This window comes from Haemorhous mexicanus, chromosome 24 (assembly GCF_027477595.1).
Source record: "Haemorhous mexicanus isolate bHaeMex1 chromosome 24, bHaeMex1.pri, whole genome shotgun sequence".
Classification (NCBI taxonomy): Eukaryota; Metazoa; Chordata; class Aves; order Passeriformes; family Fringillidae; genus Haemorhous; species Haemorhous mexicanus.
Genome location: NC_082364.1, coordinates 4,276,815 through 4,290,590, shown reverse-complemented (window position 1 = coordinate 4,290,590; position 13,776 = coordinate 4,276,815). Strand labels below are relative to the sequence as shown.

The 13,776-nt window shown below is 46.9% G+C and overlaps 1 protein-coding gene across 1 annotated transcript in view; it reads right to left on the bottom strand.

Moving 5' to 3' along the window:
- Positions 1–52: 52 nt before the first annotated feature.
- The window catches only part of CLMP (CXADR like membrane protein), a 68,590-nt gene continuing 54,866 nt past the window's right edge, over positions 53–13,776 (bottom strand). Inside the window, exons 6-7 of the mRNA XM_059867105.1 lie at positions 8,261–8,402; positions 53–4,099 (exon numbers count right to left, since the gene is read on the bottom strand). Coding sequence (XP_059723088.1) covers positions 3,808–4,099; positions 8,261–8,402 — 434 coding nt within the window. The 3' untranslated portion in view covers positions 53–3,807. The remainder of the gene's footprint in view (positions 4,100–8,260; positions 8,403–13,776) is intronic.

Sequence of the window (13,776 nt, the reverse complement as noted above, 5' to 3'; positions counted from 1 at the left end):
TGGATTCAGCTTGACAGCATGAAACCCAGCACACCACAGGAAATGGCACGAGTTGAGTTGAGCTGCAGCACTTCAGCTGCAGCACCTTTATTTATAAAACAACCAACCAAAAAAAAATTATTAAATCATTGATTCAAAGGAATCAATAATAAATATTTGCTTTCCTCTGAGTTGTTCAGACACAGTACAAGTACACCAATCATAGCAGGCAGCAGAGATGGAAGCTTAGTTCAGCTGCTGAGAAACAAAAAGCTACTTAACATGGTAGGCAGTTAATCACACAATGAATTAATAGCTGGTATATGACAGTAAATGCTTTAATACACTATTTTACAAAACAAGGTTTGGCTTATTTGCTTCCCTTGTGCAACTCCTGGTGGGCTGGAGCTTGGACAATAAATACCTTTGGAATGATCCCTTTCTCCTGCTCCCTTTGGTGAAGAACTTTTCCCTTCCCTGGGAGTCACTGATGGGCTGAAGCAGACACCTGGGCAGCTCCTGCATCCCTCCAAACCCCGTGGGACAGTTAAAAAGCAAAGCAAATAGTAAAGGAATAGTAGTTCTGGGGGCAAGAGTAGATTTAAGGGCATTTTGTGTTAACCTTTCACACAAAATATTTTCTCCTCTAAAAAGAACAGAAATAGCCTGAGCATCCCAAGGAGGGTTGCTAGCCCTCGTTTAGAAGGGATTCAAACAGTGAAGGAAAATTATTTGAAAAAGCAATTTAAAGACTCTCATCCATCTCAGGGCCTGGGAATTCAGAGCCAACAGGGCTTGGAGCAGCCAGGATGGATCCCCCAGAGCAGGATCCAGCCCCTGCCCCTCCCCAAGCCCCCAGAGCTCTCAGCCCCTGCCAGCAGAGCTCCCAGCACGAGCTGAGGTTGCCAGGGCTGCCCAAGGGCTCCAGGAAATCCTGCCAGGGCAAATTCTCCTCCCTGCAGGCTGCAGAGGCTCCTCTCTGCTAATTACCAGCCTGGGCTGGGATCAGAGCTGCCCCTCTGGCTCCCAGGCTGTGGCCAGCTCAGCTGCTGGGGCTGTCAGGCTGGGTTTGTGGTGAGGAGCTCCTGAGGCTCAGGAGAGCAGCCAGGGAAGCAGGAAAGCAGCCAGGGAAGCAGCCAGGGAAGCAGCCAGGGAAGCAGCCAGGGAAGCAGCCAGGGAAGCAGGAAAGCAGCCAGGGAAGCAGGAAAGCAGCCAGGGAAGCAGCCAGGGAAGCAGGAGAGCAGCCAGGGAAGCAGCCAGGGAAGCCCTCCTGGGTCTCTGTGCTCAGGGTGAGGATCCTCAGGTGGAGGAACGTTCCCTCTGTTGACAGAGTGACTGAATTATTCTCTGCTTAAAAGGGCAAAAAGCCCAGAAGTTCCCCTCCCAATTTGGTACAAAGACCTCACAGGAGCTTTGGGACTTCACCTCAGACCTGGGGCTGTCTGAGTGGGCAGAGGCTGAGAGGTCTGGCCTAGGTAATTCCCTGGAAAAAGAGGAGAACAAAGGAAATCATCCCTTTTGTGGGGTGTTTTGCCCACCTCTTGCCCTTGGCTCGGTTTTTCTCTGTAACAGCTTTGTTATTTTGTCTTTGATTAAACTTTTTCTGTTTCCATCCCTACCTCAGAAGCCGTCCTGCTGATGTGATGCCATTTGGGGTAGCTGTAGGGGCTCTCTCAGGTGTGATAAGTTCTCTGAGAGCTCATAAATCCTGGCTGGAGGAGAAACCATCCCTCAGGTGCAGCATAGGGAGCACCCAGAGGCTGCTTCCACCATCCTGTGCCTGCTTTTGGAGTTTCCCCTGCTCTGGAGTGGCTCAGGAGTGCTTTGGAGCACCTGAACCTTCAGGGCTCAGGGTCAAACCAGCTGCAGAGGGATCCCAGACCCCCAGAGCTGCTGCTTCCCCTCAGCTGATCCAGGGTGGATCCTGCAGCATCCAGGGTGGAGTGGCAGAGAATCCACCCCCAGCAGCTGCCCGGGGAGGAGCAGCTTGTCAAACACCTCACAGCAGGTCTCCCTCCTTAAAACTGGGATTGTTTTCCCTGCACAGCGTCAGGAGTTTGTCCTGCCAAGGGTTAAGTCTGGGGTAGAGAAAGTGGAATTGTGAGTGACTGCTCCTAGGAAGGGAAGTTCTCACATAGTCTAGGGCAAGTTTGGAAAATCTTTCTCATCTGGAAGTAGCCCAGTCAGGGCTTGGCTTTGATCAGGTTGTCAAAGATCTCAAGTATAGAAATGATAAATTCTGGGTTTCAGTCAGAAAAGGAGATTAATGACAATCCTGGAGTGAAAGAATTCTAGATCTGTGGTTCTTCTGTGCTCATCCATCTTCTGTAGGCTCTTTCCACAAATTGGAGAAACCCTTTCCCTCCCTCCAGTGGGGAAAAACCCCCAACACTCTCATTTTTGAACCAGAAAATCACCAGTCTAGGGGTACAGGAGTCTGGAACCTACAAGCTCAGTGTCTTGTGTGTAGCAGTGGTCAGAGCCAAGTCCTTCAGAGGAAAATTCCGTGACAGAATTCTGCATCTGTCCCTACCTCCCATCCTCCCCTAACTTCATATTCCGTGGAAATGCTTAACCTGGTTGCTCACAAAAAATATTTTTTACAATTCTTGCAATTTTTTTTCAGAGTCTTGCTAAAGGTTTGAGCCTCAGCCCTGGCACATGGCCCAGGGTGGGAGCAGCGTTTTGTGCTTGTTTACCTGTCCCAGGTGTGTTTTCCTCTGCCAGGGATCCCTTCAGGCCTTCCCTGGGGTCGCTCAGTCTGGGGAAGAACTTTCCAGAAGGCTTCTCCAGCACAGCTCCCCCAGCACAGCTCCCCCCAGACCTGCTCAGTTCTCCAGCTGGCAGTGACTGAGAGCTCTTCCCAGTGCTCCAGCCAGGTTTTTGGTACCTTGGTGGCCCTCCCCATCCGGGCAGTGCCTCCCTGCTGGGTTCTGGGCCCAGTTCTCCTCTCTCTAAGGCTCAGTGGCCACGGGCACCCCTCCCGTGGGGCTCCCCTGGCCCCGCAGTGTGCCCGTGGGAGCAGAGTCAGGCTCCAGGCCCGAAGTTTATTCTGGCAATTAAAGCACCTCTGTTTTCTTGTCAGAAAAAGTCCTTTCTCTTCAGTAGAGTTTAGTTCAGACACCTCAATGCTGCATTTCTTGTCCTTTGGGAGTGATCCTTTAATTTCCACTTTAGTTACAGCCTCCAGTATTTCACTGAATGCAGGAAATGTGAAGCACCCGTCAGTTCCCTTTGAGGCTGGACACCCTCAGCCTCAAAATCTTCACTTAAGACAACACATCTTCGAGAAACTTCTCCTAAACCAGCCTGGGAGACTTCTCCCTCCCCACAGAACCTCTCTGGAATATTATGCATCTTTAAGTCTCTGTTGATCCCTTTTTAAAAAATCCTGAGGTTTGGCTTCTTTTCACTCACACAGTTTCACTCGACAGCACAGCTTTGCTGCCGTGGGGTTTTAATGCTCAGTGGTCCATCTTCAAAGGGAAAGAACCAGGGAAAAAAAAAAAAGATAATTTGCAAAGAAGCTCCTTTTCCCCTCCAATAAATCTTTCTTAAATCTGTATGAGAATCAGAAGGGTCTGAAGCTCAGTGAGTTCAGAAAGGAGCGGGGGGGAGGTGAGAATAATCCCGAGTGATTTCGGTGAAGCTGACCAGGAGGAGATCTAGCTAGCCTAGCGCTGCTGAGTGGCCGGTGCTGTGACAATTTTTGGCATTTCCCCGGTGCTGTGACAATTTTTGGCATTTCCCCGGTGCTGTGACAATTTTTGGCGTTTCCCCGGTGCTGTGACGAGTGGCGCTGCGGGGCAGGGGCCGCTCCGGGGATGCTCAGACGGTCTGGAAGGCGCGGCTCTGCGCGGGCACCATCACGGCTGGCACTGCCACCTTCGCCAGCTGGTTGTAATCGACTTTTTTGGGTTCTTCCTTCCTGTCCAGCTGCCGCTGGCTGTACTGGGGAGGGGTCAGGTGGGGAGTGGCTTCGGTGGACAAAGTCCGCTGGCTGCGGGAGGCACTGTTGGCGGTGGATCTGGTGGAGGAGGAACCCGAGCGGGAGCTGCGGGAGCCCGAGGAGGAGGAGCTGGGTTTGACGAGATGCGCCTTGGGTGCCTCGGCATCTTCCCTGCGAGGGAACAGAGCGCACACAGGGGTCAAACACGGCGGGAATGGCCCGGTCAGCCCTGCGGATTGCTGCTGGGAAGGGCCGGGAGCGGGGGAAAGAGCGGGGGAAGAATGGGAAAGAATGGGAGGCAGAAGGGGAGAAAGAAGGGGAGGGTAAGAAGGGAAAGAAGGGAGAAAAGCGGGAGAAAGAAGAGGAAAAAGAAGGGGGAAGAGGAAAAAGAAAGAGGGAGAAGATGAAAGAGAAGGGGAGGGTAAGAAGGGAGAAAAAAGGGAGAAAAGTAGGGGGAAAAGGGAGAAAAAAGAGGAAAAAGAAGGGGGAAGCAGAGGAGAAAAGGAAAAAGGAAGAGGAAAAAGAAGGGGAGGGAAAGAAGGGAGAAAACTGGGGGGAAAGGGAGAAAGAAGAGGAAAAAGAAGGGAGAAAAGAGGAAAAAGAGAAAATAAAGGAAAAAGAAGGGAAAAAGAAAAGGGGGAAAAGGGAGAAATAAAAGGAAAAATATGGGAGAAAGAAGAGGAGAAAGACAGGAGAAAGAAGAGGAGAAAGAAGGGGGAAAGAAGGGAAAAAGAGGGGGAAATAAAGAAAAAAAAAAAAAGAAGGAAAGAAAACCACCCCCAAACCGTCTCAGACACACAAGGGACAGCAGTTTTCATTTAACACCATAAAAGAATATGCAAATTCTTCAAAACACCGACATCGCAAATGTGGGAGAAATCAGTCGGTTGAGGTCGGTGCTAATTAGCCCGGGGAAAGAAGGGGGGAATTTAATTTAATGTCCTGCAAATTGTCCAAACTCCGCTGTGTAACTCGATGGATTAAACTGCCCCTTGCAGAGTGTTGGTAGGTGAATTTGGAATAAACACATGCTGCTCACACCCGGCTGTGTCTTTATTCCAAATTTATTCACCAACACCCTCGTGTGTGCAGCGAGCTCCGAGTGTCAGCGCAGGTTGAGCTGTGCGCTCCGCAATCCTCAGCCAGAAGGACAAACGGGATGGGCACGACTGCCTGGAACCGGTTCTGCCGCTCCAAAGCAGCCCCGAGGGAGGGGAGAGGAGCGCCACAACCGGGTCCTGACAGAGGGAGAGGGAGAAGGAGGGGGAGGATGGAACAGGCAGGCGTGAAAGGTGAGAGCAGAGAGGCTCCAGCTGAAAAGGCCAGGAAAGGAAACTGGAAAAGGGGAGGGAACCAGAAGAGACTGCCCTTGTGGAGAAGGGGGGAGGAAGGGGGGAAAGTGGGGGAAAGAAGGGAGGAAAGTGGGAAAAAAGGGAGAAAGAAGGGAGGAAAGTGGGGGAAAGAAGGGAGAAAGAAGAGGAATAAGAAGGGAGAAAGAAGAGGAATAAGAAGGGAGAAAGAAGAGGAATAAGAAGGGAGAAAGAAGAGGAAAAAGAAGGGAGAAAGAAGAGAAAAAAAGGAGAAATAAAAGGAAAAAAGAGGAAAAAAAGGAAGAAATAAAGGAAGGAAAAAAGGGAAAAAGGAAGAAATAAAAGGAAAAAGAAAGGGGCAAGAAGAGAAAAAAGACGGGAGAAAGAAGATAAAAAAGAAGGGGAGGGTAAGAAGGGGGAAAGTGGGGGAAAAAGGAGGAAGAAGCGGAAAAAGAAGGGAGAAATAAAAGGAGAAAGAAAAGGAGGGTAAGAAGAGAAAGAAGGGAGGAAAGTGGGGGAAAGATGGGAGAAAGAAGAGGAAAAAGGGAGAAATAAAACGAAAAAGGAGAAAGAAAGAAAAGGAAAAGGAAGGGGGGACACATGAAAAAGATGGGAGAAATAAGAGGAAAAAGAAGGGAGAAAGAAGAGGGAAAAAAGGAGAAATAAAAGGAAAAAGAAGGAGGGAAAAAAGGAAATAATGAAGGAAAAAGGAATAAATAGAAGGAAAAAGAAAGGGGCAAGAAGAGGAAAAAGATGGGAGAAAGAAGATGAAAAAGAAGGGGAGGGTTAGAAGGGGGAAAGAAGGGAGAAAAGTGAGAGAAAGAAGGGAGAAAGAAGAGGAAAAAGAAAGGGAGGGTAAGAAGGGTGAGAAGCAGGGGATAGAAGGGAGAAAGAAGAGGAAAAAGAAAGGAGAAAAAAGAGGAAAAGGAAGGGGGAAAACAGGAAAAAGATGGGAGAAATAAGAGGAAAAAGAAAGAAGAGGAAAAAGAAGGGGAGAGTAAGAAGGAGGAAAGAAAGGGGGAAAGAAGGGAGAAAGAAGAGGGGAAAAAAGGAGAAATAAAGGAAAGGAAGGAGGAATAAAGGAAAAAGAAGGAGGAAGAAAAGGAAATAAAGGAAGGAATAAGGAAAGAAAAAAAGGAAAAAGAAAGGGACAGGAAGAGGAAAAAGACAGGAGAAAGAAGATGAAAAAGAAGGGGGGCTAAGAAGGAGGAAAGAAGGGAGGAAAGTGGGGGAAAGAAGGGAGAAAGAAGAGGAAAAAGAAAGGAGAAAGAAGAGGAAAAAGAAGGGAGAAAGAAGAGGAGAAAGAAAAGGAGGGTAAGAAGGGAAAGAAGAGAGAAAATCAGGGGATAGAAGGGAGAAAGAAAAGGAAAAAGGAGGAGGAAAGAAAAGGGAAAGGAAGGGGGGAAGGGGGAAGCAGGAAAAAGATGGGAGAAATAAGAGGAGAAAGGAGAGGAAAAAGAAGGGGGAGAGAAAGAAAGAAAGAAGAGGAAAAAGAAGGGAGAAGAAGCTGAGAAAGCTGAGAGGGATCAGCAGCTGAGGGGATTGCAGAGGTGCCTGGTGGTGCAGAGATGTCACACGAGGCCAGGTGGCCGCACAGAGAGACATAAAATGGATCAGGGGTTTGTTTCTTGGAGGGCAGCAGCAGCTCAGAGTCATTCCTGGAAATAGATCTTGGCGGTGCTTTCCGTCCCGAGGAGTTTAGGCCGGCTTGGCTGGAGCCCAAGCTCGGCTTAGGGGAGGTCAGGGGCGGGAACAGATGAGCTCCAGGAAGAGGAGTCAGCGTTCCCGCTGCTGCTGCTCCTCTCCGTGCCCACCCCGAGCTAAATCCGGGGGAACAGTTGTTCCGAAGGCTCAGAGAGGGCTCAGGGAATGTGACTAAACGGAGTGCCAAATAGGAGCTGAAAATTGAAGGAAAAAAGGGGAAAAGAAGGGGGAAAGAAAGGGGAAAGAAGGGAGGAAGAAGGGGAAAAGAAGGGTGGAAAAAAGGTGGGGAAAGAAGAGGGAAAGAAAGGGAAAAGAAAGGGAAAAAAGGTGGGGAAAGAAGGGAGGAAGAAGGGGAAAAGAAGGGGAAAAAAGGTGGGGAAAGAAGAGGGAAAGAAAGGGAAAAGAAGGGGAAAAAAGGTGGGGAAAGAAAGGGGAAAGAAGGGAGAAAGAAAGGGAAAAGAGGGAAAGAAAGGGAGGAAGAGAAGGGGGAAAGAAGGGGAAAAAATAAGGGTGGAAAAAAGGTGGGGAGAGAAGGGAGAAAGAAGGGAAGAGGTGGGAAGAAGGAAGAAAAATGAGGAAAGGAGGTGGAAAGAGGAGAAAAGAAGGTGGAAATGGGGGAAAGAGGGTGGGAAGAGGGGAAAAGAAGGAAGAAAGAAGGGGAAAGAGGGAAGAAAGAAGCTGAAAAGAAGGTGGGAAGAGGGGAAGAGGGAAAGAAGGAAGGAAAGAAGGAAGGAAGGAAGAAGATGAAAAGAAGGTGGAAAGGAAGGGGAAAATAAGGGAGAAAAGAAGGGGGAAAGAAAGAGGGGGGAAAGAAAGGGAAAAGAAGGAAGAAAAAAGGGGGAAAGAAGAGGGAAAAGGCAGAAAGAAGGTGGGAATAGGGGGGAAGGAGGAGGAGAAGTGAGGGAAGAAGAGTGGGAAAGAAAGACAAAGAAAAGAAAGAAAGAAAGAAAAGAAAGGAAACCACCCCCAAACCCTCTCAGAACCACAGCGGACAAGCAGCTTCAGTTTAACACCATGAAAGAATATGCAAATGCTTCAAAATACCGAAATTACAAGTGCGGGAGAGAACAGTTGGTTGAGGCTGGTGCTGATTTGCCGGGGGAGAGGAGGGGTGACTTCAATCTGATTTTCTGGGAAGTCTTCACAAAGATTCTCACAGTCACCACATTTGTCGGTGACATTTCACAGAGACTTAAAAAGCTTTTTAGAACCTCTGCAGACACTTGAAGCGATTTAAAGTTGGTTAAAAGCGCGGTGCAAGGACGTGGGAACCTGCGGGGAGGGAGTGTGGGAGGTGGGGCGAACCAAAAGGCGTTACCTGATTTCGTTGGGAGCCTCCTCTTCCTCGTATCTCTTCTTTTCTTTCCTCCTTATGGTCAGCCTCACCACCAGGAGGAGGAGGGAGAGCCCCACCACCACTCCACACACTGCCCCGGCGATCATGCTGATGTTTTGGGCATCTGTTGGCCAAAACCCAGATTTATTGGTGTGAAATACCAAGCTGTGTTTGGTGTCAGGTACAGGCAGGCAGTGTGAGTATTTGTGACTGTGATCTGTGTGGAGTCTGACATTGGGACAGTTGTGAATTCTAATAATAACTGAGGAGAGTAAAGCATGGCAGAAGGCTTTGAACCTCTCTTTGGTTTGCAATTAACCTTGGCTGATTTAGGAGCATTCCAATTAAAGCATTAAGGATGTTGCTTTTTGCTTCTAGTCAGGCCTTAAAGAGTGCTGCAATAATAACCTTTAGAATAATAGTTTTAGAATATTGCTTGTATCCTTGAAACTAGAGCTTTGGAATATCTGTAAAGGAAGTATGCTTCTCTCACACCTTAACAAACCAGAGAAAAACAGCCTGAGAAAGGAAGATGAACATCATCTCAAGGATTTATAGATTTGACCAAGGGAAGCTGGATATCACTGATGTGAGATTTATGGTCATTGTAATTAAAAGGTGGACCCACATCTGGGGAGCTGGACTCCACCAGATGGGATTTGTCTTTGTTCTTGGGGAAACCAGGACCAACATTTCGGACACCACCCCAATCTGGGGACTCTCCTTTTTGGGACACATCCTGAGAAAAACTAAATCACAACAGTGTATAGCATTGTGATGTAAAAACTGGGAATAGAAACTGCTGATGACTAAAAACTGGAATAGAAACTGCTGCAATAATAACCTTTAGAATAATAACTTTAGAATATTGCTTGTATCCTTGAAACTACTGCTTTGGAATATCTATAACGGAAATATGCTTCTCTCACCTTAACAAACCAGAGAAAAACAGCCTGAGAAAGGAAGATGAACATTGTCTCAAGGATTTGAGGTTTTGACCAAGGGAAGCTGGACATCACTGCTATGAGATTTATGGTCATTGTAATTAAAAGGTGGACCCACATCTGGGGAGCTGGACTCCACCAGATGGGATTTGTCTTTGTTCTTGTGGAAACCAGGACCAACATTTTGGACACTACCACCCCAGTCTGGGGACTCTCCTGTTTGGGACACATCCTGAGAAAAACTAAATCACAACAGTGTGTAGAACTGTGATGTAAAAATTGGGAATAGAAATTGCTGATGACTAAAAACTGGAATAGAAACTGCTGCAGTAATAACCTTTAGAATAATAACTTTAGAATATTGCTTGTATCCTTGAAACTAGAGCTTTGGAATATCTATAAAGGAAATATGCTTATCTCACCTTAACAAACCAGAGAAAAACAGCCTGAGAGGAAGATGAACATTGTCTCAAGGATTTGAGGTTTTGACCAAGGGAAGCTGGACATCACTGCTATGAGATTTATGGTCATTGTAATTAAAAGGTGGACCCACATCTGGGGAGCTGATGGACTCCACCAGATGGGATTTGTCTTTGTTCTTGTGGAAACCAGGACCAACATTTCGGACACTACCACCCCAATCTGGGGACCCTCCTGTTTGGGACACATCCTGAGAAAAACTAAATCACAACAGTGTATAGAATTGTGATGTAAAAACTGGGAATAGAAACTGCTGATGAATAAAAACTGGAATAGAAACTGCTGAGAAAGCTCAGGAGTACCCCTATAAAAACCTGTAAGCCCCAACCATGGGTGTGCAGTTGGGGGGAAACTGCCCCCACTGTACCAGAGCTGTGCTGCTCATATTTACCATATTAATTAATAAATTGATTGCTGCTCGAATATTGGCATAGTCAAGCTTCTTAGTTATACCACTGGTGAGCCCTTGTTGGTGGTGAGGTTCTGGGTACAGCTCAGGACAGAGGCTGGAGGTTATTTTTGAGGTGTGTCTCCACCCAGAAGTTGAACCAGTTTATCTCCAGCTCAGCTGAGCTGGCAGGGAGTGAAGCAGTCACCTCTGGGAAGGTGAAACCACGGGTGCTGTGCCTGCAGCTGTGGGGCAGAGTTGAAATAGGGAGGGAAAATCCCCTTCCAAGGGTGTAAAAATGCAGAAAATGCAAAGACAGGGCAGCCCCTGTGAGAAACAGCACCAGGCAGCACTGAGACAGAGTAGAAATTTTCCAAGTTCCAAGGTAAAAATCCATTTTGGTTTAAGTTAAATGTACACCTTTTAGTTAAACCTTGAATTTGAAACCTTAACTGTTTAGTCTGACTGCCTGTTCTTGCAAAAGCCTAAGCTCAGAGAAACTGCTTCTGTGAAAAACAGAAATAAGAAGAGAAACAGGTCAACTTGGCCTAGGAATTCTTTCTGATAACAAAAGAACTAGGGCTAAATGTCCCTCGAAGTCTGTAAAATGAATATGTATGAACCTATTGTGAAATTGTATACATATGTATTTAAAAAGAGAATAAAAAAAGAACCTCAAGATCCCAAAAGTAGGAATGCCTTTTAAGGGGAGTAATCCCTGCATGTGTCCAGCACTGCAATAAACATACCAGCTTTACAACTTTTACAAAGTTGTAGAGTTTTTGATTTTCTCTGAAAAGCAGCACCCCAAGGCAGAGGAATGTTTAATCTCTGGGTTTCCCCATGAGGATTTTTCCCCCCTTCAACTCCCCTTGAATGATTACAGCCCTATTCTGAAATTAATTATTCAAACGAGGAGGAAAGGTGACCTGACTGAGGCAGACAGAGCAGGGAAGGAAGCCATCCTGGGCAGGGCCTTTTCCAGGAAGGAGAGAACATTTCCCATGGGTGATGGGCCCTTTGCTGATAGTTTGGGACAGCCTTTGCATCAAAGTGCTCAGGCTGGCCTGGCTGGAAGGTGTTTCCTGAGGCTCAGTCCCTCAGGAGGGTTTAGCAAAGCCCAGTGAGGTTTTGAACAGCTCAGTTCAATTGCCAGAAAAGCTGCCTGGACGCTTTTACTCCACATGCCTGAGGCAAACCGGTTTTCCTTATTCCATATTCCGGTTATTTCAGGCTTGGCTGGGCAGAAAAATTCCAAAGCTGTGGAATCTCCAGGAGGAGACTTCCTTAGGAGTCTTATCACAGCAGGTCCAGCTTGGGGAGCTGCTAAACTGCCTTGTTTGGCTTTGGGTGATAACTCCACCTTTTCCTGGCATGCAGATGCCAAGGACACCCTGGGGGGGCTGCACACACCCTGGGGGGCTCCTCAGGCCATTCTGACCTCGGCTGTTCAGGTCACAAATGGCTAAACCTGATTCAGTTATGTGTTTATCCTGCAGATTAGCAGCCAGCCTTTCCAACTGCCTTTAGATATTTTGCTGTCCCAAGTGCAGCAAATACATCATTTGGAGAGGTGGAATTCCCACAGAGAGAATTCACACCTGAGAGTCACCTCAAGCACTCACTCCAGCCAGAGGAGCCCCTAACTTTCCATTTTCCCTGCTTGGGTTTCATGAATCGTTCTGAAAATCAACTTTTCTGACAGACCCAGACATCTAAAGTGATAAAACCATTGTCAGGGCTGGGGTTGTGATGTTGTTTTAGGTGAGGGCTGCTGTGTGAATCAAAACTGCAATAAACAAAAGCTATTTTTGTGGGATTAAAGGATGAAAGGGCAAAGGAGCAGCACAGGATTTTCCAGGTGGGAGAGCTGGGAGGCAGCAGGTCCCCATGGAGCAGTGACACAGTTCTGGGTGAAGGGAATGAGGGACTTGTCACTCTGTACGGCTCCTGAGAGGTGGCAGTGCTCAGGAACAGCCTCCAGCTGTGCCACGGGAAATACAGGCTGGATAGCAGGAAAAGGTTTTTACAGAAAGGTGATAAAGTTCTGGAATGTTCTGCCCGGGGAGGTGGTGGAGTCCCCATCCCTGGGTGTGTTTAACAAAGCCTGGATGTGGCACTGGGTGCCAGGGTTTAGGTGAGGGGTTGGGCTGGGCTGGACTCGATGATCTTTGGGGTCTCCTCTAACTTGGGGATTCTGTGATTTGTCCTCACAAACAAGCTGTGGGTCTGCTGGGAGATAAACCTAACACTGAGAGATAAGAGACACAAAGGGAAGGATCCCATTGATGAATGGATGGAAAGAAGGAGAGAGATTTGTCTTTCCAAACAAACTGCTGGTCTGCTGGTAAATAAATTTGGATCCTGAGTGTTGCCACATTTCTCTTCACAGAGAGAAGCAAGGCACAATTCTTCCCAGGAATATTTCTGGGTTTCACATTCTCTGAACCTCAGAGGAAGGGCAAACAATTCTTATCACTTGCTGTGTCTGTGTTTGTGCCAAAGCAGAATGCAATGTGGAGATTGTTTACCCTCAGAGATGGGGGTTGGTTGCTTGGGGCCAGGTGTGGGTGTGTGTGAGTGTGTGTTGGGACTGTCGGGACAGTCACGACATTCTGGGCTTGTACTTTGGGTATTCAATACCTGTACAGACAAAAGGGCTCTGTAATCACCTGTAAATTGGGTGTGTATTTGGGAGCTGTCCCACAATAAACAAACACTTTAAACTGTCAGGGAGTTTTTGGATATCGGTACCAGATCAATATCCACATTGGGAATGGGGTGTACCAAAGTTAGAATTTGTATTTTGGGTATTCAATACTTGTGCAGATAAATGGGCACTAATCACCTGTAAATTAATACCTGCACAGATAAAAGGGCTCTGTAATCACCTGTAAATTGGGTGTGTGTTTGAGAGCTGTCCCACAATAAACAAACACTTTAAACTGTCAGGGAGTTTTTGGATATGGTACTGGATCAATATCCACATTGGGAATGGGATGTACCAAAGTGATTAATATGTATTTGTATTTTGGGTATTCAATACCTGCACAGATAAAAGGGCTCTGTGATCACCTGTAAATTGGGTGTGTATTTGGGAGCTGTCCCACAATAAACAAACACTTTAAACTGTCAGAGAGTTTTTGGATATCAGTACTGGATCAATATCCGTATTGGGAATGGGGTGTGCCAAAGTTAGAATTTGTATTTTGGGTATTCAATACTTGCACAGATAAAAGGGCTCTGTAATCACCTGTAAATTGGGTGTGTATTTGGGAGTTATTCCACAATAAACAAACACTTTAAACTGTCAGGGATATCGGTACTGGATCAATATCCACATTGGGAATGGGATGTACCAAAGTTGTGAATATGTATTCATATTTTGGGTATTCAGTACTGCACAGATAAAAGGGCTCTGTAATCACTGTAAGTTGGGTGTGTGTTTGGGAGCTATCCCACAATTAACAAACACTTTAAACTGTCAGGGAGTTTTTGGATATCGGTACTGGATCAATATCCACATTGGGAATGGGATGTAGCAAAGTTGTGAATATGTATTCATATTTTGGGTATTCAATACTTGTACAGATAAAAGGGCTCTGTAATCACTGTAAGTTGGGTGTGTGTTTGGGAGCTGTCCCACAATAAACAAACACTCTCTAAACTGTCAGGGAGTTTTTGGA